General features: G+C 41.1%; 1 protein-coding gene across 8 annotated transcripts in view; it reads right to left on the bottom strand.

Moving 5' to 3' along the window:
* Positions 1-11467: 11467 nt before the first annotated feature.
* Positions 11468-27135, bottom strand: part of KANK1 (KN motif and ankyrin repeat domains 1) — a 179974-nt gene continuing 164306 nt past the window's right edge. For all 8 annotated transcript variants that reach the window (XM_043515044.1, XM_038402894.2, XM_043515045.1 and 5 more), the window contains 7 exons: positions 25465-25692; positions 22696-22783; positions 20181-20400; positions 17103-17245; positions 16365-16565; positions 13132-13230; positions 11468-12247 (listed from right to left, as the gene is read on the bottom strand). In XM_043515044.1, coding sequence (XP_043370979.1) covers positions 12185-12247; positions 13132-13230; positions 16365-16565; positions 17103-17245; positions 20181-20400; positions 22696-22783; positions 25465-25692 — 1042 coding nt within the window. In that variant the 3' untranslated portion in view covers positions 11468-12184. The remainder of the gene's footprint in view (positions 12248-13131; positions 13231-16364; positions 16566-17102; positions 17246-20180; positions 20401-22695; positions 22784-25464; positions 25693-27135) is intronic.

Genomic DNA, 27135 nt, shown 5'->3' with positions numbered 1-27135 from the left:
TCACGCTCTCGGTCAGAAATGTAACTGTGTCTAATGTCAAATCTTTGTCCTGGAAGGACTGAGCTCTGCCATGTGCTTCTGTAGAAGAATAGACTGAAGCACAGAAAAGGGGGAGTGATTAAGTGGAATCTCAGCCCCCTGATGAAGTACACAGAGACATTTTCATGTTCTCTCTTTCCCCAGTGCTGGGCACATACACTCCAAATACCTCACATTCTTGACCGAATTGACTTCACAAGAACAAAAACTACATGTTGGCCAAATTCTTTGCCATATCAAAGCATTGACTTTTCCTAATGGGAAAATTAGGGGGAGGGGGTCTAATTCCCATTTTTGTAAGGCGCATAGGAGCCTAGGTCTCATAGAAAGTCAATGGAATTTAGGTTGCTAATTGCTTATGGGTAATGGTTTCAAGGGATTTAGGAGACTACATTCCACTTTCAAAGGTGATTTAAGGCCCAGATCCTCAAAGGCTTTTGGGCACCTAACTCCCAGTGGTAGGATCTGAGCCTTGGGCACTTAGGACCACATTTTGAAAGGTATTTAGGTGCCTAAAGATGCACATAGACACATAGTGGTATTTTCAAAAGTGCCAAGGTAGGGAGTTAGGCACCTAGGTCCTTCTGAAAATTCCACTAGGTGCCTATCTGCATCTTTAGGCACCTACATACCTTAACAATTCTGGCCCTTAGGAGCCTGAAAGTCAGTGGGACTTAGGCTTCCAAGTGCCTAAGTCACTTTTGAAAATGGGACTTTGGTGCTTTTACTTTTACCGGAGGGTCTGTATATAAAAGAAATTTTTCCTCCTGTGCATGGAGCTTGTGCCTCCTGAGTTGTTGTTTTTCACCCATACTCAGCCCTCCCATACCTTTTTACAGTCCTCCTGGGCTCGTTGAGTGCCCCACGGCTTCCTTCCAGCTGCTGGTCTCTGCCTTTCGCAGAGTATTACTGTGCTTTCCAGTAAGATGGAGAAGCAAGGAAGGTACCGGACTCGTAACCCAAAAGTGAATTAAGACACATCATCTATCCTTGGAAACGCCCGAGTTTCACATGTATGGTCCCTTAACTTCACACATTGAAAATAGTTTTTAAAACCCAGAAAATGAATGAGACAAGCTGTCAGACTAGAATACTTGTGGGCGACTTGTGAAAAATGCTGGGAATAAGCACTCTGTAAAAGGCAAGAATGCATTTTCTGCAAAGCTGTAAATCTTGGTAGTATTTGGCATTTCCTGCCAACAGAGGTCTCCCTTCTCCTTAGAGAAATGTCTAATCATGCATGAAGGAGCTAAGAGAGAAGCCAAGCAGACGTCCCAAGTCTCAAGACGGTTTTTTTTTTTTTTTTTTTTTAAAGTTTGTGGCTAAATTTAGCATTAACGAAAGAGACTAAAGGCAGGCACAGTGCAGGCTGGGGCTCTGCAATTTTCCCTATGCAGCTCTACCAGGCACATGGATCCTTATCTGGAAAACCTTGCTTTCTACTCCCAGCCTGATCTTGAGCAGATACAACACCATTGTGGTTTTGTCATGTGTGTCAATGGTGACACCATAAGACCATGTTCACTTATATTGTGATCGGTGTCTTTCCAAGAACTGGACTCGCTTCTCCAGAGGTAACCTGCCATGTCCCATTAGTCACAGAGAGCCTCTTATTATTAATTGCAAATAATTACTTCATTGTTCTCTTTTAGTTTAATTTCCTACTTGATGTTTAAACCCTTCAAATATTTATAGTTCTTTCCACATTCCCCACTTTTAGCAGTTGTCTCCTTGCCTTACAAATATTTTTTCCCTTTAATCTTTCTCCATAAAGTGACCCCTCCAGCATGCTGATCATTTTGTTGATTTGCCCTGAACTCCTGCCAATTTGTCATTATCTTTCCAGTAAGGGGCTGGTCAGAAATGAGCACAACCTTCCAGATGCGGTTGCATCAGAGCTACAAGTATATAGGGAGGGATGTTTACCTCCCTGCTCCATGACTCATGCGTAAGTAGAAAAAATTGCATAGGTCTTTTTCACTGCCAGCAACACTTTGCAAATACCTGCCCGGTTTGCTCTCAGCCCAGCTCTCTTTCAGCATTACTGCTTTCAAGGCTTCTCCTCCCACTGATTAGCTGTGGTTCAGATTCTTTTTCCTGAGCTGTATTTTTATTTTACCAAACTGAATCTCATTTTATTCTCTGCCCATGTTTCTAATCTCTCTCAATTCCTTTGTATTATTCCTCTGCCCTCACTATTGTTTGCAGCTCCTCCCAATTTAGTATTATCTGCAGAAGTTATTAACATGTTAGTTACGCCTTCTTCTACGGCCAGAGGGTATCATTAATCACCACAGCAAAGGGCACTGGAGTAGATTTTGTGCCTGAGCTCATGACAAATTTGCAAGACTGGTTTATGATTGTAATTTCCAAACCTGAAGTCCTTAACTCAGGGCCTGATTGATCCACATGGAACGCCCACTCTCTTATGGAAAAGAGGTTCAACCATCTCCATCTCTCATCCACCCATGGACTCTAAGGAAGGTGCTCTTTAGGTCTGGGGTTACATTTAGGAGGGTGGTGGTTAAAGTTGAAGAAACAGATATTGCACAGGACTCCAGACAACCAGAGGCAACAGGAGGCTTTGTAAAGCACTTGGAGTACCTTGAAGGAAAGACGCTGTACAAGAGCAAAGAGTGTATGCAAATGAAGTGAGTAAGTCAAATTCTTCCCTTCATTTATAGCGAGGCCAATGGGGCTCTACCAGGGATGAATCTCTCATTGGCTGTTCTGGACACATTCTTTGATTTTTGTGGTTAGCCTACACAATGTAGCAGTAACTTAGAATGAGATGCTTCTTCAACTCTGGCCATTGTAATTAAAGAAACAGCAGATAAAAATAATTAGAAGTAAACTAAGTAAACATCCCAAAAGGTTTCTCTCTGCTACTTCCACTCAATGGGAGTTCCTCAGCTAAAATTCCTAGCATTGCTTTGAAAACTTACCTCTCATTGTCTATAGAATAAGACAGGGATAGAATGTATTGGCTTTTGGAAGATATGGAGAGAGATTCATGCTAGCAATAGGAAAAGTTATCTAATAATTCTCCATTTAAGAGCATAGCCATGTCTGTATTTACAGGCATTTAGTATAGAAAGGCCTCTTGGCCACCAAAGGATACTTTTGATTATATAAAACAAAGTATTCAAAAGGTAATTTCTCGTCTGTGGTACCAGCTGCGATGGTTTTCTGAACAGAAGACGGGCAGGGGTAGCTACCAGTCAGAAACGACCAAGAGGAAAGGGTGCCATTCATCCATTTCAGCAGAGCAGAGGAAAGCTAATCTGAGGAACAAAGCACTGTGGCCAAAAGTGACACAGTAAAAGTCTATAGGGTCTGAACACTGCATCCTGGAGACACCCATTTTGCCGGATCATCTCCCCATTCAGGGGCCATTTGGTTAATAACATGAAAAATGGGCAGTTTTAAAACTTTCAAAACTGTATGAAAAGATTTTACCTTAATTAATAATAAAAAAAAGTCTTTGAAGGCAATGAACTTATCAAATAGACATAACAGAGAAACACCAGCTGCAACTAACAATATACTGAAACTACCACTACAATGCCATCAACATGCTTTGTCCCATTGCCTTGTTTAACAATGGAAGAATCAATTAGCGTCATTTTGCAAACTTCTCTACAAGAAATATTTGTAGCATCTTAAGGATGCACGATGCTGCTGGGAAGTGAGGAGGTACCAATATACCAGATCATGTCATGCCAAACAAATAATAATTCCACTGTAACAACTAGTGGCAAAGGAATAGCAAAACACAGCAATCAGCTACCTCATATCTAACCAGCCAAATTTTATTAACCTTGTATCTGTATAGATTCAGCACATTCAAGTTCTGATCCAAAGCCTATTGAAATCAATAGGAGTCTTTCCATTGTCTTTAATGGTCTTTGGAGCAGGCCCTGAGCAGGGAAGTCTAATAGTTTTACAATTTTCAACTGAACTATGGAACAAACATGAGTCTGAGAGCTCCTTCCTTGAGACCTCATTTCAAGGGAGTCTTAACACAAGATTCTCACTCTCTCTCTCTCTTTCCCCCTAAAAGGACTTTAAAAAAAACACACACACAAAAACCAAAAACAGAGGCAAGTTCCCAGAAGGTATTTGTTCTGTTCCGGTGTGACACCCTCAGGTTTACTGGGAGTATGAGTTAAGCCTCTACAAAGTTGTGTTTCAGAGGAACAAAGCCTTTCCTCTGTATCAGATCCACATTAGATGTTTATATCACAGTATCACTTAAAGACCCTAATCAGGAGTAGGTTCCCTTTTTGCTGGGCACTTTACAAACACATTGGATGACACAATCCATGCCCCAATGAGCTTACACTTTTTCCCTGTTTCTAGCAGAGTGATAATCATGGTGCTTCTGGAGCTTGTAACTCTGGGATCCTTTTAGCTTTTTTCTAAATGTGAGCGGCTTTCTTTAATATTACAGTCTCAGAGATGAGAACTCAAACTTCCTGAGATAAAGTTCCTCTCAATTTGTGCAGTGGAACCCCCAAAATGTGTACATACCCTTGTTTTCCAGGCTCTCCTACAGAGATGGGCCCAAGCCTAAAAGCTTGGATCAGGATCTGAACTTTTCCCAAGACTTAGAGGAGCTTGGATTTGTGGTTTTGGTAGGAGTCCATCTTAAATCCTGAGACTTCTCTGAGCCAGGAAATTGTTTTTAGTTAAACCTGTTAATTTGGAGAGGTCCAGGTTCCTTCTGGATGGAGTCACAAAAGCGGGAGAGGATGAAGTCTTTTCCTCACACATATCCCCATGCCTCTGTAAACGGTCAGACACAACTGGTGTAAGGTGTGAAAGCACTACACTACGGTGGTGCTGTCATTAGCTTTTCCAAAGGCATGGGGAGAGCCATAATCCCAGTCCCCCTCCATACCAATGAATCATACCTTTGCATGTCAGGGAAGCAACTCAGTTGGCATATGTTTATTCACACCAGGGTTGAAATGGACCCATAGCATGTAGGCTTCTCACCCAGAAGTACCATACCAGTGACTGTCCCCACTAACTATATACATATCATATACCTTCATGATGACTGAAGTTCCTCCAGCAGAAAACTGGATAGGGTGAAAAACTTCTGAATGCAAGTGGTTGCAGAAACAGTCTCATAATTCCTCTCTTTTTGACTAACATTTATGTTATATATATTACTATAAAACAAATCAACAGTCAGGCTCTAAATGAGATGGAACATGTCACTCATCTACACCGAGGCTGCTTGAACACACCAGTGCAGTCTGCGACGTGCAGTGCGGTATTTTGCAGTTTCTCCAAGAACAATGGAACTTTTAAACTTCCCTACAGAGCAAGGGTTCAAAGGTGGTTACAATTTCAGATTTTGATAGACTTTGTCTGACCTGGATTGAGAAATTAACCATTGGTGATCTCAGCACATATCCAGTATGGAGTTGGTATGTATGGTAAACCCCTTAATCCAACCATCTGTGATAAATTCCATCCAATGCTGACAGATGGAATTAAACACTGCTAGTGAAGGGCATCAGTGGATGTAGGCATTGCTGTGAACTCCAAAGTATTTCCTGTTTGAGTCCGTGGCTTTCAAGGTGTGAACTATTTAGGGCATCAAGCTATTTGAGACAGGAGGGGCATCAAGAGAACGGAAGTCCAGGGAGTAAATTACTTTTTTTTTTTAAACTGTTTATTCTGCTCAATTAATTAAATCTGACAACAGAATTGCAGGTCAAAACAGGCTGTAGGCTTTTTGTTGCCTTTGGCAAATTGGAAAATGTACTCTTAGTGTTTGCTTATTGTGAGAGCAAGTGCCAGCCATGGATGGCTACATTTTTGCCACCTTTGGCAGTTTTTCTGACTGTGTGGGGGAGCAGGCCCTGCTCCCAGCATGACAAAAGCTGTCTTTTCGATGGTCTAAGAAGACAGTGCTAATTAGTTTTTGTCGAGTTGAAGATTACTGCACAGACACGGACTTGAGTCACAGAGTCTGGTTCTGAATCTGAACTTCCCCATGGTTAGAGAAGATTATGGATCTATGTGCAAATTCTGAACCATCTCTAGCACTAACCAGACCATAATCATGTAAAGACACATGGGAAGGTTCTGACCTGTATCCAAACTCCTCCCAACTTTTGGACATTCAGATTCAGATCTAGACTTTGAGAGTTAGGCCTGCATGTTCACCTCACTAGCACCATCCATGCTTTAGAATTTTGGGCTAAAATTCCTAAATTTAGGTCCCAACTTTAGACAGCCATATCCATAATTACCCCTCTGAATAAGTGGTGTGGTTTTTTTAAGGCACTGACCACCCAGAGCTCCCACTGGTTTCCTTGGAGACTTCAGATCCCCAGCTCTTTTGAGAATCAGGACACTTCATTTAGGCAGCCTAACTTGGGACACTCAAGTTTGGAAATTTTAGCCTAGGGCTATGAGAGGTTCAAATGTATAATAGTGTCTGCAGTCCCAGAGAAACATCTAAACAGCCTGAGTGGCTTCACTTTGACAAACCCTAGCATTTTTCGTTTGAAATGTATATTAAAAATGATTTTTGTGGCTAGCGCTGTGACATGTATTAAATGTGCAAGGAGCCTGCTACAGAGTAAGATGCCCCAGAGCAGTTTGAGGGTACTTACTGTGCATATCCAGGTTCTCAAGAGCAATGGAGAGCTGGTTCAGTAACTTCACAGCACAGTGTAATCTTTAGCAAAGTGTATTTTTATATGATCCACTGACTTTCAAAGTGCTGCCATGATAAATAAGCAAGAGGCAAACATATGATTAGTAATTTCCTTATGGCAGGAAGCACAGCTAAATGGTTTCTGGCCACAGACCAAGGCTAAATACGAATCATGTTCTCAGTAAAACAGAAAATAGAAAGTTGTCCCACGTCCAAATATTGTCCGGCAGTTCAGTGGCTCTCCACCATATATAGTGCACAAGTACCTGCTGTTAGGTCAAGGGAAATAGAAGACAAACCTGCAAACAACCTGATAAGACTGGAATACAGGTGCCTCTTTACATGAAATCAGTAGTTTCCTAAACCCCAATTAAAAGTAAAAAAAATATTTACTATAGTAAAGCAAATGTCTCGGCACTTCTTTTTAAAGCAGGGTGTTTAAAGCATCCTAGTTTTCTTCCAATTCCACCATGTTGATTAGCCTGATATGCCCTTGGCAGTCTTGGCTAGTGCTATAAATCACACAGCAGCCAGAGGGGTGGTAGGGTAGTTTAGATAGTATGTCTACACTGCAATTAAAACCCCATGGCTGGCCCATGCCCGCTGGTTCAGGCTCATGGGGCTCGGGCTCAGGCTAAGAAGCTGTTTAACTGTGGTGTAGACACTCAGGCTCAGGCTGCAGTCTAGGCTCAAGGACCCTGCGAGGTGGGAGGGTCCCAGAGCTCTGGCTGCAGCCGGAGCCCAAAAGTCAACACCAAAATTAAACAGCCCCTTAAGCCTGAGCCTTGAAAGCCCAAGTCAGCTGGCATGGGCTAAGCACAGGTGTCTAATTGCAGAGTGGACATATCCTAAAAGTCTATCCAGTCCCAGACTTCTTTGCCTGAATTGTTCTATTGCACACCCATCACAGTGGCATCTGAGCACCTTCCAGAGTTAAAGACTATATAAGGTGAGGCATGGCAGTAATGTTTCCGCTGTCTCCCACCCCTCCTGAAGGGAGTCAGTTTTGTGAGTTATTACAAATCACTTGAGCCACCCAGAGCCTCAGCCCAGTTGACTTTTTTAAAAAAAAAAATCATTGAAGTGTTCGCGCTCTCAAGTTACAAGTTTTAACTTCAGTTCCTCTCAAAACAATCACTTCTCTTGGAAGTAGATGGTGCAGAAATGTGGACCTTATACACAACAGTCACTTAGGAATAGAAGAACATAGGAATTGCTCTACTACCTCGGATGCATGGTTCCACCTGGTCCAGTATCCTGTCTCGGATAGTGGCCAGCCCCACATACTTCAAAGGAAGATGCAAGAAATCCCACAGTATGCAGATATGGGGAAATCTGCCCTCCTACCCCCAAGGTCTCATCCTAATTCCTAATACTGTCGTTAGAGATCATTTTAGGCCCTGAAACATAAGGTTTTACCTCCCTTTCAATACTCTGTTAGCATTAACTCTAACTCTTAAATCATGAGCTATTGTAGTACTGCAGTGATGAAGGCACTTTCAAGATTGGCTCTGCTTTATGGATTTGAATTAGTCTTTCCCACAAGAAACTGGCGGGACAGACAGCTGTTCTACCTAACAGGTAATTTGAAAAGTATGTGCAAGTAATTAGAAGAAAACCATGCAGAGTATCATTTTTTTACTTTCCCCTTTGAAAAGTTCCCTGCCATCCATGTCATTTGTACAAAAACGAGAAGGAGAAAAAGACAGGGTAAAAGTCACCTTGGGCTACATTTTGCTCGGTTACACCTCTATAGATCTGGAGTAACTCCACTGAAGTCCATGGAACAGAATCCACACCCTCTGTATTTAATCAGATGGCATACCCCACGTTTTTGTTTCCTGACCAACATCCTGTCCTGCCAAAAATCATGTGCAGGGATGAAAATAATCAACCTTTCAGATGAAGTGTTAAAAGCCTGCTATACAAAATAGTTTCACAATTAGGTACCTACAATCAAGACACAAAGTACAATTTAAGCAGATGGAATATTTTGTCCCAATCCTCTGTCTGGCCAAGTAAAGCACAAGATGATTGTCTTCCAGAGAGCACCTTCTCTACTTTAGTTCCTGTGGTTGTGCTGAAAGACTTTAATACATTACTTCTGTAGGTATCCTAGGGAGACAAAGAAACTCCATCTATAAATCCAATTACTACAAATATAGGACCTCTGCAACCTTGTTCAGGGTCTGGCTTTCTGATTCGCTTTCCATGAGCAGTAGGTTAGGGGAATTGGAAAGCAAGTAGTGTGACCCTATTGGAGACTTCGTCCTTTGCTGCAGTTCAAAGGGTACTAGTTACACTGAAACATACCTATTTATTGGGATACTGTGCTGATCTTGGTTTCGGTACCTTTCCTTCTCCAAGGCTACATCCCTGAATGGCAGTCTAGATGTTGTGCACATATCTACATTCAGAGCATAAATCTGTGAAGGGATCACGTCAGTAGTTCATTTAGTCATGCAAAGGAAAGACTTTTGGCTGGTTTTCCTCAGCCTGGGACATATCGGTGTTTAAATGAACTCACTGGAGACCTGACCTCTCTGGAGATAAAGTCACCAGGCAAAAGAATGCAACTGACTTTTAAAAAAAAAGTAGATGCTAGTCCTTGTCTAATCCTATGCGATGAATGTGAATAGGTAGGACATAAGAACACAGCTGGATTTGGAGTACTGTTTGGGCCTGAACCTTGAGCATTTCAGTCAGAGCAGAATGAGTGATACACAGTTTAAACTCACATGCGGGCTGTAATGTAACTAAATGACTTACATTTCAAATAAACCTGTAGTGAGAGCAAGAACATTCATCTACACAGCTCCTTAACCCTTTGGAAATTAGCTCCTCTCTGCCTCCTTCTCAGTTGGATATCACCCAGGCACTGGCTGATTTTTGGTGGCTTCTTTTTGTTGTTCAGTGTGTGTGGGTGGAGGGGAAAGGGGGACCCACAAGGTGTGATGTACTAAGAAGAATCTAACCTCTGGAGGGTGGGGCCTGTTTGGGACTTCTAAGAATAAGTCCCATCATACCTTCCCCAGGCATGGGCCCTTTCCTTAAAGTGGGAAGGAGCATAGTGCAGGCACCACAACAGCAGGAGTAAATCATTTTTCACATAGGACTCACACTGGTCTTATGCAATCAGACTAGCTGAAAGGAAAGAGGAGAGAGGTGGGTTAAAAAGAGGGCCCTCTTTCAAGACTCACAGGGAAGGCTGGGGGAATAGTAAAGAACAAGAGCAGAGAAGAGGACAGGTACTTTGAATGGGAAATTCAAGTATATTCCTTCTCACTGTCTTAGCATATGTCTTGTCTCCAGAATTAACTCTGGCTCTTATTTGGATATTGCCTCTTACCCAGCTTCTCTCAACACATAAAACTGTCTCACCTGAGTTTGGTAATGCTTTCAACCCAGACTAGCTGGGGGTATAATCTAAACTCCGACTGCTGCATGCACTGGGCCTGGTAACCTGCCCACTTTGCAGTGAAGATGCAGGCTAAATCATCTGAGTGCTGATAGTCCAGTGCCTCCGCACAATTCTCTCCATGTGCCCACGACAGACAAGATCTCCCACGATTCATTGGGAAAGAATCAGATTATCTCAACTCGCTGCAGCACTAAGAACCATGGGATACGCTCCCGCACGTGCTAATGACACACACAGGTGAGTGCAGCACCAGTGATGACATAGGAGATCGGGTAGGGCTTTGCAGTGTGGCTGCTCAGATACAGGGTGCTGACCACCTGGGTGAAGACACCTCAGTAGTGTTAATCAGCTAGAAGACTTGCTGTTGAAGAATTTCAAACTCTTTCTTCACACTCTAAGGAATCCAGCCATTATCCTGCCCTAGCAACACCATTAAAAAAGCCTATAAGAATCCTTTATTAGTGATATTAGGCCACATAGCCTTGACGTTAGCCAGAACACCTGGATTCTACTCTTGCTTTGCCATTGACTTGCTGCAGGTCACTTCATTTCTCTCTGTGCCCCAATTTCCCTGTCCAGTAGAAAGGGATAAGAACATCTTTTTTCCCCCTCTGTGACGTGCCTTGTGATCCTCAAATAAAAGGCACTGGCAATGTCAGTGGTAAGGATTATTAATAATGACATTCAATGGAAAGACTAGCTGTACAAAATGTGAAAATTGACCAACATCAATAACAGTTTAAAATTTGTGAAACTAGATTTTCAATTATAAGTTTCATGACAACAGCAATCTGAGACAAAATGGTTCCATGTTATACCCTCGTCTCATGGAGATGGCTAGACAGGGACTTGTTTGCCTAGTGAAACTCTTAAAACCTGTAGCTACCAAGTACAACTTGATCAGGGCTATAGGAGATGAATGAGTGATGTCAGCTGACAACATTAACACCTCAGTAACCCCAGAGTGTTGAACTATCCACTCATCTCAGCCTTGATCAATCCAGCATGCTTCACTACTGCACTTGTAATTCACAGTCTTTTGGATGATGGTAGATCACAACTAAAACAGCAGAGGACTAAAACAGCATAATGAAATTTTATTTTGAAAATATGGCAAGAGTCTAAGGCACTCAAATATTTAACTACATATGACTAAAGTGAATGTGACAAGGTAACAGCATTTCATAAATATGCACTGAGAACTACTTAATTCCACTATAAAGGAACATACAGCTAATGCCTCTTATTTTATTCTCTGATAAACATTATGTATGGATCCTATGGACACTGACACATAGTTAATAAAAATATGGTAACAATACATGTAATTCTTCATGTAGTTTTTAATTACTAGAGAATATAAAATGTTGAAAATACTGTGCGATTTAATTTTATAGATACAATTATCTTTAATATAAAAGTTATACAATACATCCAACTGGTGACAACTCATTTATTTAGCTATTTTCAGACCTGACAGAGAGCCCTTCTTCTATTTCTAAACCATCAACCCACCAGCCCAAGCTCCAAAGAGCTGATGACATAAGAAATTGCAATTTTCATAATTTTAAAATTAAAAAACTCAAAACCGTATTGGAATGACATTTATGAAAATAATAATTGCCAATAGCTCCATGTAAAGTAATTATAAATATTTTAGAGAACAATTAAAAAGTGCCCTGGAGACTATGACACTTGTCCAAAGGGGGGAAAACACTCATACCTGTGAAGATAGCTTAAAATTCCTAAACTGTACATAATTCAACAGAATAGACTCTACAGCAAAGAGAAACAGCATTTATGCTGTATCCTGCAATGATGGATAGATGACAAAAGAATGGTTCTGGCTATGTTACTGCAGACTACTATCTAACCGTATGCTTTCTTCAAGTTTATAGTCTTCTACCTTTAGCACTAGGTTCTGCTTTCAATTTGCTGGTGAGTTCAGGCACAAGACAATTACATTCAGTATCTGTCTCTGTAATACAGAAACAATTAGCAGCTTAGAGATGGCATTAAGATTTACAGATATTCGTGCATTACTAATCAAACGTGGCTCTGCGGGTAGGACCAGGAGATGTCTTTCTGCTGAGCCTAGGTGTACTCTAGAAAGGGGAAAGGAAAGAACAGTTAACTGAATTCAGCTAATTAAATACAGAGATTAAAACAGACTGCATATGAACCACTGTCCCTTCTGTTTATGAAGGCAGCAATTAAAATTCAACCTATATAGAACAGGTAGTGTGTTTTGTTTCAGTCCAGGAGCAGCTATGCTGGCTACATATAGCCTAGTGTCTGAAGCAGCATAGTATTATGGGTATTAAAACATTTAGGAACTGTTTATCATGAAGACAAGTGCAGACTGTGAGTTGGTGGATATTTGCCAGTTTGTCTAGGGTTGCAACAAAACTAGAGCTGGCCTTGCTTTGATGACTTGCTCTGTAATAGGCATCACAATTACGCAAAAGAAACTTTGTACATTGGCCAGTCTACGTGGATGTCTGATTTAACACAGATGATGAATTGTCCTCACCCAGAGAGAAAGGGGGAGGAAATATCCTCTCACCAGGGTCCAGGCTGTCCTGGTCTGTATTGCGCTATTTGCTTAAAGGTTGTCTTGTGAATAAACACAGATTGTCCTATCCTGTGTTGCCCACCCAACACCTTTCAGAAGCTAAGTATTTACCAAACAAGAGGTACCCACAAGCTATATGCCCTTGTGTGTGAAGTCATAGGGAGCATATTCACAGACAGATTACCTACATAGCACTGTCTAAGTTCTTTGTATGCAGTGTTGTTATAGCCATGTTGGTCCCAGGGTGAGGTAATATAAGTTGGTCCTCACCCACCTTGCCTCTCTAAAAAGTTTTTTGCTTAAAGCATGGCCTCTCCAGACACTAACCACATGATTTTTTCAATGTTTAGTCTCAAGAACAGAGATACCATGTAAACTCAGTGTTCAGCGACCTGGAACATTTAACATACTAACCGGTGACTGGGGTTTGGAAAAGTTTACGTGAGCATAAAGAAGAACTGCTATGTCCTTGTGTCCCGCTTCCAGGGCTATCGAAAGTGCTGTGCTGCCATCCTTAAAGAATAAAAAAGGAAAAAAAATTAATGTTCATTTGCATTACCAAGCCCCTTAAAAGCTCCTTCAGTCTACAGAGAGTAGAAGTTACTGAAATGAGGCCCTATTGCTCGAACAGCCAGCCTAATTTAGGGTCCTGTTTAATTTCCTTTATTATAATTAAGTGACAACAAGCCTTGTGCTTCTGTTTTATGAGGCAATCCAAGTGCCAGAGGCCTCATAATTTCTCTCAACAAGGGGACTGGATTATAGCTGAGAAAGAATGAGTGTGCCATTATTACAATAACATTACAAGTAATTCTGTGTAAGACTAGTGATTTCAGGAGATTGGTCTGAATTTGCTTGAGAGAAATTGCATTGCTGGTGGGGAGGGGAAGAAAAGGGAGGGATAAAAGTTAATCAGATACAATGAGAATTAGCTGTGTTAACTCCCATTAAGAGTAAGAACAGCTGCATTCCTAATTCCAAAAGGACCTGGCTGAGAGTCTACCCACGAATATTGTTCTTTACAGATTTTATTTTCTTGTATCGGAAAATGTTTTATTTATTTCAAAATCATAGGGGACATAAGATTGTATCTTATTTGTGTGTGTGTGTGTTTACCTGCTTTAACCTTGTAAATAAATCTCTTATTTCTTTTTCCTAGTTAATAAACTGTTAATTAGTTTATAATAGGATTGGCTACAAGTGTCTTTAGTGAGAGATCTAGGGTGCACTGGACCTGGGTAAGTGATTGGTCCTTTGGGACTGTGACTAACCGGAATATTGTTGTGATTTTTGGTGTAAGGGGCCAGCTATCACAGAGGCAGGCTTGCCTGGGTGGCAAGATACATTGGCATCCTCAAGGCTGCCTATTAAGGCTGATATAGTGCCGGAGCTCACAACCTGTTTGAGGTTCGTGCCCTGGCTCTTGACAGTCTGCCCTAAAGGTGGCACCCACAGTCCTGTGCCATTCCAGACAGCGGGACAGTTGACTCCTTATCTCTGACCCTCTCCTACACAGCACACAAGTCAGTCAAGAGAAGCTCTCTCTGCCCTGACTCTCCCTCCTGTGGAGCTAGTGTTTGCTTCACCTCCTGAGGCCAAGCTGTGACGGATGCAGGGCATCACTCAGCCATAGCACCTGCTGACCAGTGATTTTTAGCTCACAAGGCATGAGGGGATTTGCCAATAACAGCGTTCAGCACTGATATCGCCAGTGCTCACTAGTGTGCTGCCTGCCTCTTCTTCCCTTGTCCACACAAGTTTCCACTACAACACCAGCATTACAGCTGGCATCACAGTTAAATGTTTGGGAGGAGCAGACTTATTAACTATTGCTGTGGCATTTGGCATTAGAGCAGTCAAGACCAATCTAAAGGAAGCTGCAGCCTTGATCTTTGCATGGGCCACCTTTAAGTGAAATGCTTCCTTATCATGTGGTGAGGAGTGATTACCATGTTTAATTCTACTGAATGGACAAGGGGTGGGGCGGTCAACCACGAGGATATTTGTGCTGAGAGAGGAACACTGGTACATTTGGGGTGTACACAGATTTGTCCTGGAAAAGCAGGAAGTGTTCAGCAAAGTTCCTGAATCATTAGCAGGATGGCACAAATCAATAGCACAGAGCTCATTTCCATAATGGCAGCTGGAAACCAAATTCTTGGTCATAAAAGGGAACCAGTAGAAATATAATCATTCCTTAAAAATGCCAAAGTACCAAGCAAGGTACTTGCCCATATCAAAGAACTGTAAGTAATTTAATCTCAACAGATCTACAACTGAATGGCTTGTGCAAATGACAGCAACATAGTACCTAAGTCACGGTTGGTGCCATAGCATCACCTACATTTTAGGCACCACCAGTGTGACTGACAGAATGTTGACAGGCTGCTTAAAATTAGCACCTGTCTCCAGTGGCCCTAGACTGCTTTAAGAAGGGATCTGTTACACCAAAGTAACCTCATTCACATGTCTATCGGTACGTCTATACAGGGAAAAAAGCCTTGAGGAATGGCCATAGCTGGCCTGGGTCAGCTGACTCGGGCTCAGGCTGTGGGGCTAAAAATTGCTATGTAGATGTTTGGACTTGAGCTCATGCCTGAGATCTGGGACCCTCCACCCTTGCAGGGTCCCACAGCTCAGGCTCCCAGCCAGAGCCTGAACATCTACACAGCGATTTTTCAGCTTTAGAGCCCAACCCCCACAAGCCAGAGCGAGCAGACTCGGGCCAGGCACGGGTTTTTTATCTCAATGTAGACATGCCCGATGAGGCCAGCTATCGTACACCACTCACTTTGACGGCAGTAAAACCAACTGAGCTTCCTGACTAAGGTTTATGTACTGAAAGTGTTATAACTGTTGTACAGGGAAGTTAAACCCCCAAATTAAAAAAAAAAAGCCAGACAGTGTAAGGGTTGAAAGTGAATAACTGGGTGACAGTAATAGCTAGAATCCAAACATACCTGGAACAATACTGTCACCAAGAACACAACCATAATACTCAGTCAAGACATTCTCAAGTTTTAAAGGATATATTTATATTGATCAAATCCTCTGTCTCAGGGGTTCTCAGACTTTCGAATTGGTGACCCCTTCACACAGCAAGCCTCCGAGCGTCACCACCCCTTATAAATTAAAAACACTTTTAAACATATTTAACACCATTATAAATGCTGGAGGCAAAGCAGGGTTTGGGGGTGGATGCTGACAGCTCGTGACCCCCCATATAATAACCTCACGACCCCTTGAGAGGTCCCAATCCCCAGTTTGAGAACCCATGCTCTATCTACTCACACAAAGTGCAGTGATCTTTTCTAACCAAGAAATATACAAGCATAACATTCTCAGTTGAGCACACACATTGCCTCCCGCCCCCCAACTTGTATGCATGAAGTTAGGCATCTAAGTTTAGGCACCTTAATAAGGGCGCCCTCCCTGATTTTTGGAAGTGCTCAGAAAACCATATATTTAAAAGAAAAACAATCACAGAACGCACTATGACTAATAAGATTCTGGCATTTCTATTTTAGGTTGTCAGCCATAAATTTCACAGAAGTAGATCTTTGAATCTCTCCATTCAGTAAAAATAAATCAACATTCCAAAAGTTATCTGGTGGAAAGGTAGAGCAGTGTCTGGAAAGGCAACTCACATTGTCCTGTAGGGTGCCATTACATCCGGCTTGAGCCAGCAAGAGCTTTACTATCTCTACATGTCCATGTTCACTAGCACACATCAGAGCAGTAGAGCCCTCATCATCCTGGATATTGACATCTGCACCGCAGGCCAGCAGAGCTTTAACCATGTCTATCCGTCCATGACTTACTGCCAGCATCAGAGCAGTTTGGCCAGCCTGCAAGGAAAATCACAGCTAAAGTAACAACAAACCAAGGGGCAGGGACTGTGATACAGCACCTGTTTAAGTCCTCTAGCTCCTACACATGCACATGCACACACTCACTCTCATCTGCAACTGCTGAAAGAAGTCAAAACTATCACAAGAGAAGATTTGATTTAGGAGAAAAGTTGGGGTAACAATATCTCACAAAGTATAAAGAACTATGAGTTCAACAGAGTTTACAAACTTCTCCTGAAATTCAGTTTTGTTTTTCCACACAGTGCTCCAAAAAATTATAAAGACAGTTGAGGCACTTGAAAAAGAAAAATCTTATTTAAAGCTCAAATATTTTTCCATGGCTCCATTTTGTAAACGGGAACCAAAACCATACACACAGATGTCAAGAGGCAGTGACTGGCTGCATACAGTCCGTGCAAACTCTGAACTAATGGAAACTCATACATCTGCCCTGCGGTTGCAATAAAGGCAACTTTATAGTCAATTTACAAAGCAAAATAGCTTTGAATGGTATCTGAGTGCGACAGTACTGACCTGACTGGCTTTAGCATTCACGTCCCCACAGCCAAAGAGTTCTTCCACTATTCGCATGTCTTTCTCAGCCTCCACAGCTGCAAGAGCAGCCAGCATGATGGGGGTATAGCCAGCCTTGTTCTGATGATTTACGTTACAAACATCTGCAGAGGAATGAGATAGTTTTTTTGGAAAGCAGAAATTGTACAAATGAACTGAATAAATTGCTATGAGAATGGCCTATTGAATCTGCAGTAGTCACTCACATAATGAAAGCAATTCAAAGGAAAGCTGAGGAAAAAAGGGTGCTCTTGAACCAAAGAAAGAAAATAATTCTTCTTTCTGTGGCAAGTATGTCATACATGTAACGAAGGATATAAAACAATTAATTTGTAACTGTTGAGGTACAGTTAAACTTTAAAAAATGATTGGAAATTTTACAAGAATATTACATACAATACCAGCCTCGGGTTGGAATTTGGGGCAGGCTAGCCGGGTGAGCCTTTATTTCATTTTTGGAATGAGGATTCCCTAAATATAATTAAATTAGTGATTATGGCCAATGAAATTCAAGACCAAAAGATTCCCCCACAACACATTTTCTTTTAGCTACTTATATTGGTGCATTTAAAAGTTTTGCACAAGATACTCTGACTTGTTTTGGAGCTTTAGAAAAGGCTTTCCAGTTAAAAGGTTTCAAGCTCTAACAACTACTTGTCTGGGAACCAATACAGTAAGGCTGCTGAGGAAGTGTCGGGAACTAATAAAGCTGTTCTTTTTGTTCCAACCTAATACGACAGTCTGTCTTCTATTCCTAAAATTTTTGAGTTCAGTGGGGCTAGTACTCATTTAGAAACCAATAGCTTTCGAATGTGTTCATATTTTAAATCATCATTTGGAGGGCAAGAGGGGATTTATATAAGGTTTCTGTAAGAGGCTTGTGGCACCTTAGAGACTAACAAATTTATTAGAGCATAAGCTTTCGTGAGCTACAGCTCACTTCAATGCATCCGATGAAGTGAGCTGTAGCTCACGAAAGCTTATGCTCTAATAAATTTGTTAGTCTCTAAGGTGCCACAAGTACTCCTTTTCTTTTTGCGAATACAGACTAACACGGCTGCTACTCTGAAACCTGTAAGAGGCTTGAAGTTTCAGCTCCACTGCAGATTTACCAGCAGAAAAAAAAATTCACAGCAACATCTTCACGTTTCTCCCTGCTTTTCAAACAAAAATGGCATTTGCAAAAGCAATGCGGGAAGAAAAAGCAGGATGAGAAGGTTTCAGAAAATGTATGCATCCATGTCTCAGAGGAGTGGCAGTCAATTATACTAGCTATAACCAACTACAGAGATCCAGGCTTGCTTTCCAGTGTCAACATGCTGGCCCCCCAGTTACCACTGGGGAATACAGCTGAAAGGATCAAAGATTTTCAAAGAGAAGAAAAGTATCTGACCCCTGTTAAGTGCTGCTCTGCTGCAGGTGACAAATGCTGTACCTTGTGGTAGTGCTAACTGAAGCCATTCTTACTTGACTGATCTACCTCAGCATTCAAATGCCTCATAGGAAGTGTGTTCTCAACTACCCTCCCTTTCTTTATAGCAGGAAGGGAGGGGAGGGTCCTGAACCTTTTTTCTATTGTAACATTGGGTGACAGATTGCAAAAGGTTGAGAGCCACTCTGCGCTATTACAGCTCACTCCGTCCTTGCCAGCTGGAGATTTTGCACCTATGCACATAGCTGATTTGGGAAGTTCACTGTTTCATGTGTCTAGTGATCATTCACATATAGTAATTAAAGGAAGGGCTGTCCACACTGACACTTAGGAAGGAACTCTAAACCTTTTAACAGGATGCCTGGCGCAACAGTCCTTTTCACATTGCACTAGCCCATAATAGTTGGCATTTCCAATTCCAGTCACTTCATTTAATTACTAATGCAACTACACTGGCTATTGTGGACTGAAAAACAATGACTTCCCAGACAGCAGCAGTGTGCTCATGCTACTTTGAGATATTCAGGGTGGTAAGGAGAAAATTATTTCCAACAGTCTAGAGTTTGCATCAGAACTCAGTCCTGTCACATTCTCCTTCAGTGACTCATTGCTTACACCCGGCCCGTGTTCAAGCCAGCCTACAGCATTTGAAGTGCTTGTTTTCCTGTCGATGGAGGAGGAAGTCTTTGGTGCTGGATGTGCTGCATTGTTACACTACGTTAAGATCCTTTCATTCTCTAGCTGGTATTTCTATTTCTGTTGATGAACAATCATTAATATAGCACCTTTCATTTGGGAACCACAAACCAATTTACTAGCATTAATCAAGCCTCTCTACACCCTTTTGAGATACAGCAGGTAAGTATTATAGCTATTTTACAGAGAGAAATTCTGTTCTATACCTCACATGGGGCTCAGCCCATGTGAGGTGGGGTGGGGTCTGGACTACCCTTACACTATCTACCTTTTTCCAGGGGCCAGCTCTAATTTACAGCAGCCCTAGCTGAGCTGTCCACTGCCTGAACTGCAGCCCAAAGCAGTCACTGTGCCAACTCTCCCTACTACCACTACTTCTTTCCCTCCCCCCCTTACACTGGGCTGGAAAGGGGGCAGTATAAGGCTACATGTGGCAGCCCCACTCTGCTCCTGTGCTAGGGAAACTCTCCCCTGGCTGCTACAGCACCTTTATAGTCCCCATTTGCCATCAGGGCAGCGCATATGTGCTGTGGTGGTGGCCCAGCTCAACCCTTAAGTCAGTGGCTAGATTAGCCATTCAGCAAGTCACTGGCAAAATCTGGAATCTAACCTAGGAATCTAGATGCCAGTTGCCTAGTCTAACAACTAGATAACACTGCCTTCTCTTCTGCAAGTTAAGCAAAAACCATCACCCGCAAAGCAAGTCTGGAATCCTTAACTCCCAGTGCTGTTTCAGTGTGAAGTTGCACTGTACTGTTCTAGAATTAAAATTCTGGAGGGATTCTGCTGGAGGAAGCCCAAACCCAGAATTCTGGAGCTAACTGGCAGGATGCTACCTGTGAGGATCACACAAAAAAAACAAAAAAAAACCCCAACCCATCCCAAAATCCCCTCAAAAATAGCCAACCTACTTGCATCCAAAAGCAGCTTTACAATCTCAAAGTTAGAGTGTGACACACTGTAATGGAGAGCTGTGTTGCCATTCCCATCTGCCATGTTGATTATGTGTCTGAGGACAGGGGGAGAAAGCTCTTCAAAAGCAGCTATGTAATCTCCAACCATTGCAGGAACGGCTGACTTTTGACTCGATACGCGAAACCACTCATGCTGGATAGTATTTAAACAAAATCTCTGCCAAAAACAAGACAAAAAGATTTTTAGATGGATGTACTATTTATAGTGTTTTCTGGCCCACAAGGTGGCAAGTTCAGGAAACAAAGACTTCTTTAGTCCGATGTGGGCAGAAAGTATTCAACTCAAACACAAGAAATAAAAATGGAATCTTCTCCTCCCACAAATCTCCATGTAAAACTCAGGTTGTTAATTTCTACCCATTTCACCTCATTTCCAGTAAGCTTGCCTGTCTCTCTGGTGGTCCTAAGTTCGACAAATGACTGGCACCAAAATTCATAGTTATCAGGTGTTGACTGATAGGAGCAGGGCTTGGGATGGTAACTCTCTCCTTATATAGTTAACTAAGTGTATATATTAGTCTTGTTTTAGGGAAGCGTCCTAGACTGACAGCAATGAAAACTGACTTTTTTCAAGTGCACAGCTACAATGTAAGCTTCCCTATATTGCCTCACCAAGCTGTCTTCGTCCTAACTTGGAAGGACTCAGATATTTCTTCCTTCCCTCCCTCTCCATTCTCTAGTTCTGGTCTCTCCCCAGCTCTGCTCCCTTCAATACAAAGACTCACAGGCAGGGAAACCTACTCTCGTCAAGAAATCCCAGGGCAATCAATGGTGTATTCACTCAATGTGTTTCTTTAGGCCCTTATGCTGCTTTAGTACTTGCTGGTGCTGCCCCTGGCACTTGTGTTAGCAGATCTTGAGACAGAACCAGGGCCAGAGATTGTAAGCTTCCTTTATGTCTTGTTTTATTACCTAAGCCATGCCATTATCCTTGATAGCATACAACTTTTAGGGTGTAAACTGTTAGTATAGTCCCTTTTGTTTATATAAATATCTAGCATATTGTGGGCACTACCAAAGAGAAACAATCAAACAATAATTATTAATACAGAATGCCCTTTAGTGGTACACATAGAAATATTTTCTTACTTTAGAAAGCAGTATGTACCAAAATTTCACCAATATGCTATTTTGTAAATAGCAAATATCAAACTGTGAATAAGGACCATGCTTTCTACATGTGGATGCCTACATTCAGGCACATCATATTTAGGCATCGTATTTAGGCATCTCTGGGAGCTGAGAACGCTCAATACCTTGAGCGTAAATAAAAGATCATACCACTTATTTAGGTGACTAACTTTGGACGCCCAAGTTTGAACTTTTGCACAAGGTTCATTTCCAACTCATTTCCAACAGATAAAGGGAACTAGGGCTGATTAGACTGGAGTTCTCAACTACAGAGAACCACTTGTGCTTGTAGACAATTTGAGCACGAAAAATAATGCATACGTTCAAATTAGCCTTGATGGGCAAAAATAATCACCTGATTATCCCATTATGGACACTTGCAACACCCACTAGGCTTGAAAGTTTGTTCTTTTCATGAAAAACTACCAGAGCAGACAGGATTAATATAGGGATTAAAACTATATATGTCACCCATACATTAACCAACAATGTCAGGCCCAAAACAGAATTAGAAAGACATTAGGTTAGAGACCTTTGGCCTGATTATCAAAGGTGCTGAACACCTGGAAATCAGGAGCGGCAGTGCTTCCCATTACTGGCAGTCAGGCATTTGATTATTGTATTTCACACCTCCTCCAATTATAAAGCTGTAGTTGTAAGTACAGAACACAATTTCACATTATATTTACAGCAATCTACATTAATTCATCTTCAGAAAACCCTCACAAAATGCACAAAGATGATGGAGGTAATTTCCATATTTAACAAGTGACATTATTTCTTTAAGATAATATTAGCACAGCAACCTCATTCTGCTTATTTGTACTATATTAAGAATATTTTCACAAGTGAGAAAGAAACAGCACGTACTTCTATGTTTGGAAAGAGGCAGAGCACATTCCACATCAGAACATATTCTGTACTTTTGTAATCAAAAGGAATGCTAACTCCCAATGCCGTATATTTTCCCATAGGAGTGTGGTTACCAGATCCACATCCAACCTTGCCAGCCACATTAGCACAGCACTTTCTAAAATATAAGTGGAATGCACTGAAACTGCCATTTAATAAGTAATACTATTTTTATGTGCTTGTCTTTTGGATGAATACCTTTCTGGCACGAAGTAGTATGGATGGGTTGGTTGACAAAAGTCTTCTGATGTGGGACCAGAAATGACAGAAATGTCTAAAGACAGTCTTTATTCTGCCCAACTATTTAATTTACAGTCCTGAAAACAGGAAGTTACCCTGACTTGTGCTAAAAGAGACTGAATGAGTGAGAAACCTTCAGAGTAGTGACTTTACACTTGAGTGGGCTTACCATTTCTTTGCTGGCTAAGGCCTTGGGATCATCTATGTTGCTTTTAAGTAGATTACATGCAGACAACATCTTTTCACTTAATTCGTATCTGTGGAGCAAAACCAAAATAAAAAGGCATTTGTAAATTAGTTCCTCTTGATTTAAATGTTTTCTGTTGTAACTTTTCAAAAAGCTACAAAGGAGCAAATGGTTCCATCCCTGCCACAAATGCTGAAATGTGGAATCCATTCTAGCAGCAGTTTTAAGTGCGAAAAGAAGAACAGGCTGCACCATTGCACTTCAACAACAGAACAAAAAGTAGGTTTCCCAGATGTACTCAGCAGGATAATTAGTACTAATAAAGCCGAGCAACATCTAACTCCTGAGTTTTAGTTGCACTTACCCTTTATATAAAATGCCAATTACATTCTGTACTGTCAGAGGTGACTGTTACCAGCATTAAAAGGAAATAGAACTAATGGGTGAGAAGCAATGTAAGCTCTGGCTCCTTGCCTTTTCTCATTACACCCCATATGCCAGGAATACCCTTGCTAATCCCTGTTCAACATGGGATTTCACTCTACTCCTTTGAATCCCTGTTACTTTTCCATCACTGACCTCCTCCCCAACCCTTATTATTGACATGGTTCCCAAACTGCAATATATTTATTTTAAAATCAAAAGAAGAACTAAAAGATGTGAATGTAGCAACTGGCGTTGAATTACCCAGGTTGCTGATCGCATGCTGGTCTGTGGAAAATGGCCTGTATTTTTGCATGGTCTGAGAGATCCGTGACAATTTCAAGCAATAGCTTTTTATGAAGCACTATGGATAGAAGACACATCCACGGGAAAGTTAGGGGTTTTAGCTTTCCAGTGATATAAAGCAGTTTTTCCTAGCTTTGGTACTTCCCGTGAAATCAGATGTTTAAAAAAAAATAAAAATCATATTTTGGTTATGCCTCTGCACACCTACTGCATCCTGTGCTCATAGGATAGCACCTGGGGCTCTGATCTAGACAGTCCAATCCGGTTTAAAAAAAAAAAAAAAAAAGACTTATCTTATACACTTCACCACTGTAACCTTCCTCCTTCTTCATTCACCTTTTATTATCCCTTGCTACGTATTAAATCGAAATTCAAATGCAAGTTCCTTGCAGAATAGACCTGTTATTTTTATTTTGTCTGTAAAATGTCACACCTACCTCTGGCACTGTATAAATAAAATAGAGAAGACTTTAAAAGTCACCGTCTAAACACATGTATATTAAAAACCCTTAATTATTTATAGTCGTGGTGCATACTTGTTATTTAGCAGGAGATAAATACACATATGTTTTGCTATTAAGTTTTATCACCATTGAAATACCACAGCTGAATAACTATTATCTAACAGGCTTGTTTACATGGAACAGCAACACAGCCTACGGGATTATGTGATTTCTAAAGCGTGCTAATGTGCTGCTTACTAATGGGCCCATGTAGCCCTGCTGGTGAGTGCTAAAAGTTCCCAACTGTGCTTCAGTGTAGTGCTGTTTCAAACAGCACTATGTTACAGTGCACTACGGTACTTTTAGTGCACACCAGTAGGGTCTGCACAGACCAATTAATGCACAACACACTAGTATGCTTTAGAAATCACAGCCCTGTAGGACACACAGGGCTTGTCTACATGGAGCAGCACAGTGGCCATTATGATGCCACTTATTTATTTTTACAAGTGCACTTTTACCATTTTACATTTTAGGAAACCTTGCGTGTTAAATGGGTATTTTATCTTGGTTCAGATTTAATACCACTCTCTCTATTCTTACAGTACTTGTTATGTAGGAGGCAGCAACCCACAACACAGTACTGTCTGCCACGTATGGAAAGGGTAAGTATTGCTTGTCCAATGCTATCTTACCTAGCTCATCACCAAGCAACCTTATTAAAAAGAAGCTTGGTAGTGGTATGCTGTATAATGCATGATGGAAGCTTTAATTTACATGGTCTGGGGCTTGATCCATCTGACACACCACACCCTGCCAATGCATCATCCTGGCAGTTGAAATCAGCTGAGGCATTTCTGATGACAGGCTCAAGTTCAAGACTAGTATGGATGAGTGGTAAGTGTTCAGTTTGTTGACCTGCAGGGCATGGTGCAATATTCATATGTTTGCTCAGGCTTTATTCTGATGAGGTGGTTAGGAAAGTGTTATTCTTTTTTGTTTTTAAAAACAAGTGCCATTGGTTATCAGGGGATGGCCTGTACTGACTATAAATAACCTGGACCGAGTTATAAATGGACTATTTTAAATTGGATATGGGGCGAGTATGTATATTATAAGAATATAGTCAATTAAAAACAATACAAGTGGCAAGAAACTATATCCTCTGATATGTTCTTACTATTCACAGAGAATCCTTTTACCATAACAATCCCTTTCTTCTGGTCAGTGAAGATTACTATCCCTGGCTATGTTTTTAGCAAGCATATGCAGATAAATTTGGGAGAAGTTTAGTATTTACATTTTGAGATCCCGCTGAATATAGTATTCAAAGAGTTGAATGGAGAACAGTGAAGAATACACTATCAGGAAGAGGCGTATTCAAAACAAGCCTAAAATTACAGTCTTTAAATGATAGTCTCCATTGATCTAGTGACACAGGAAGTGGGTAGCATGCCAGTAAGAGTCTAGGTTTGTGCTTTCCAGAACATAGTAATTAGCAATGATGAGGATGTATTACTGAAAATAAAAAGGCCCACTCTATGCAGTATTATATATTAAACAGGGAAATATACCACACCTCTCTCTGATTTCAACCTTCTCAGGCTCACTCTCTTGAGCCTGCACCTCCTCGTCCACACCAACACACCCAACATCTTCAGCATTAAGCTCATGATGTCCTCCTTCCATCTTATGCAGGCTGTGCCTCTCCTCCTGGTGAGGATACTCATTGCCTTCACCCTCATCATCTGACTCTGAGGAAGAACTCTCTTCTGAACTAGACTCGTCACTCGATGTGGTTTCATATCTAGACGGCAATCGGGAGTTGTAGAAATAGTCCATGAAAGATTTCATTCAGTGACATTCGATATTTGATCAATGCCAGATTAAACTAATACTTTGCACATGTATATTACTATCCACTGGTATCCAAAGAACTTCAAAGCCTTTTACAAGTATTAAACATCAAAACAACCTTCTGAGGTAGAGATCATTCCCATTTTACATAGATGGGTGAATGCAGATGCAAAGAAATTAAGTGGCTTGACAAAAGGTTGCACAGTAAGGCCACAATTCAGGAAAGCAATTAAGCACAAGCTTAACTTTAATTATGTGCTTATGTCCCATGACACATTCTTAGTGTTTTGCTGAAAAGATATGCTCTCCTGCACTGGGGCCTTAGCTTAGGACCTGAAATAGCAATTCCGAATGACACCAGCCAGTGATACAACTTCTGAAAATAGTTCTAATCGTACACAGAAAAATTGAAATAATAGAAAAATGTTAGGTTTCAGAGTAGCAGCCGTGTTAGTCTGTATTCGCAAAAAGAAAAGCAGTACTTGTGGCACCTTAGAGACTAACTAATTTATTAGAGCATAAGCTTTCGTGTGAGCTGTAGCTCACGAAAGCTTATGCTCTAATAAATTTGTTAGTCTCTACGGTGCCACAAGTACTGCTTTTCTTTTTGAGAAAAATGTTAGTAAGACATCCAATATTCGATTATTGGGTAATTCTTCATTATCTCAAGAGAATGAAGCAGCTGATTAGATTTGATCATTACATTCTTTGATAGTCAAAAGTGAGAATAAAAGTCTTCCAAAGATTTTTAGAATACGTATTTAAGAGTTAATGCCTAAATAAATCTCTGCTAAACCATATTCTCTCTCTGACACTTCGACCATTACATTCTCATTGTCCCATGACTGAGACTGTGCAATGCAACTAGTAGGGGAAAAAAAGAGAGAAACATCCCTTTTAACAGTAGAAACCTTCTTACAACCCCAAATATTACCTGAGCCACTCAAGTGAAAGACAAACTACTCCTGCTTAGAGAGGAATTTATTGCCTTGGGCTTCTCCACTTCCATCCTTTCCCCCTGCCAAGCTAATGTTATCTAAGATCAGAAGCAATCTTCCCCCCCCCGCCACACACACACTTTTTTTGGGGTGCTATGATGATGGGAAAACTTTTGTCTTTTTAGATTAAAAATAAATAGGGGTTAGACCATTTTGAAGCTGATTCTAATGAATTACCTGATCTACTGAGTTTTTAAAAGAACACATGTGATGCTCAGTGATTGTTTACACATACATTCTCACATCTACAGAAATAGGTGAAATCTCAGCCCCACTGCAGTCAATGACAAAACTCTATCTACAACGGGGTCAGAATTTTGACCAATATATACAATAGTAATTGTTTAATATGTAGGTAAGATGTTCAGGCTTTACTTTTCAATTTCCTTTTAAAG

Source organism: Dermochelys coriacea, chromosome 5, assembly GCF_009764565.3.
Source record: "Dermochelys coriacea isolate rDerCor1 chromosome 5, rDerCor1.pri.v4, whole genome shotgun sequence".
Classification (NCBI taxonomy): domain Eukaryota; kingdom Metazoa; phylum Chordata; order Testudines; family Dermochelyidae; genus Dermochelys; species Dermochelys coriacea.
The sequence above is the reverse complement of the archived record's forward strand: the minus strand, read 5'-3'. Positions and strand labels throughout refer to the sequence as shown.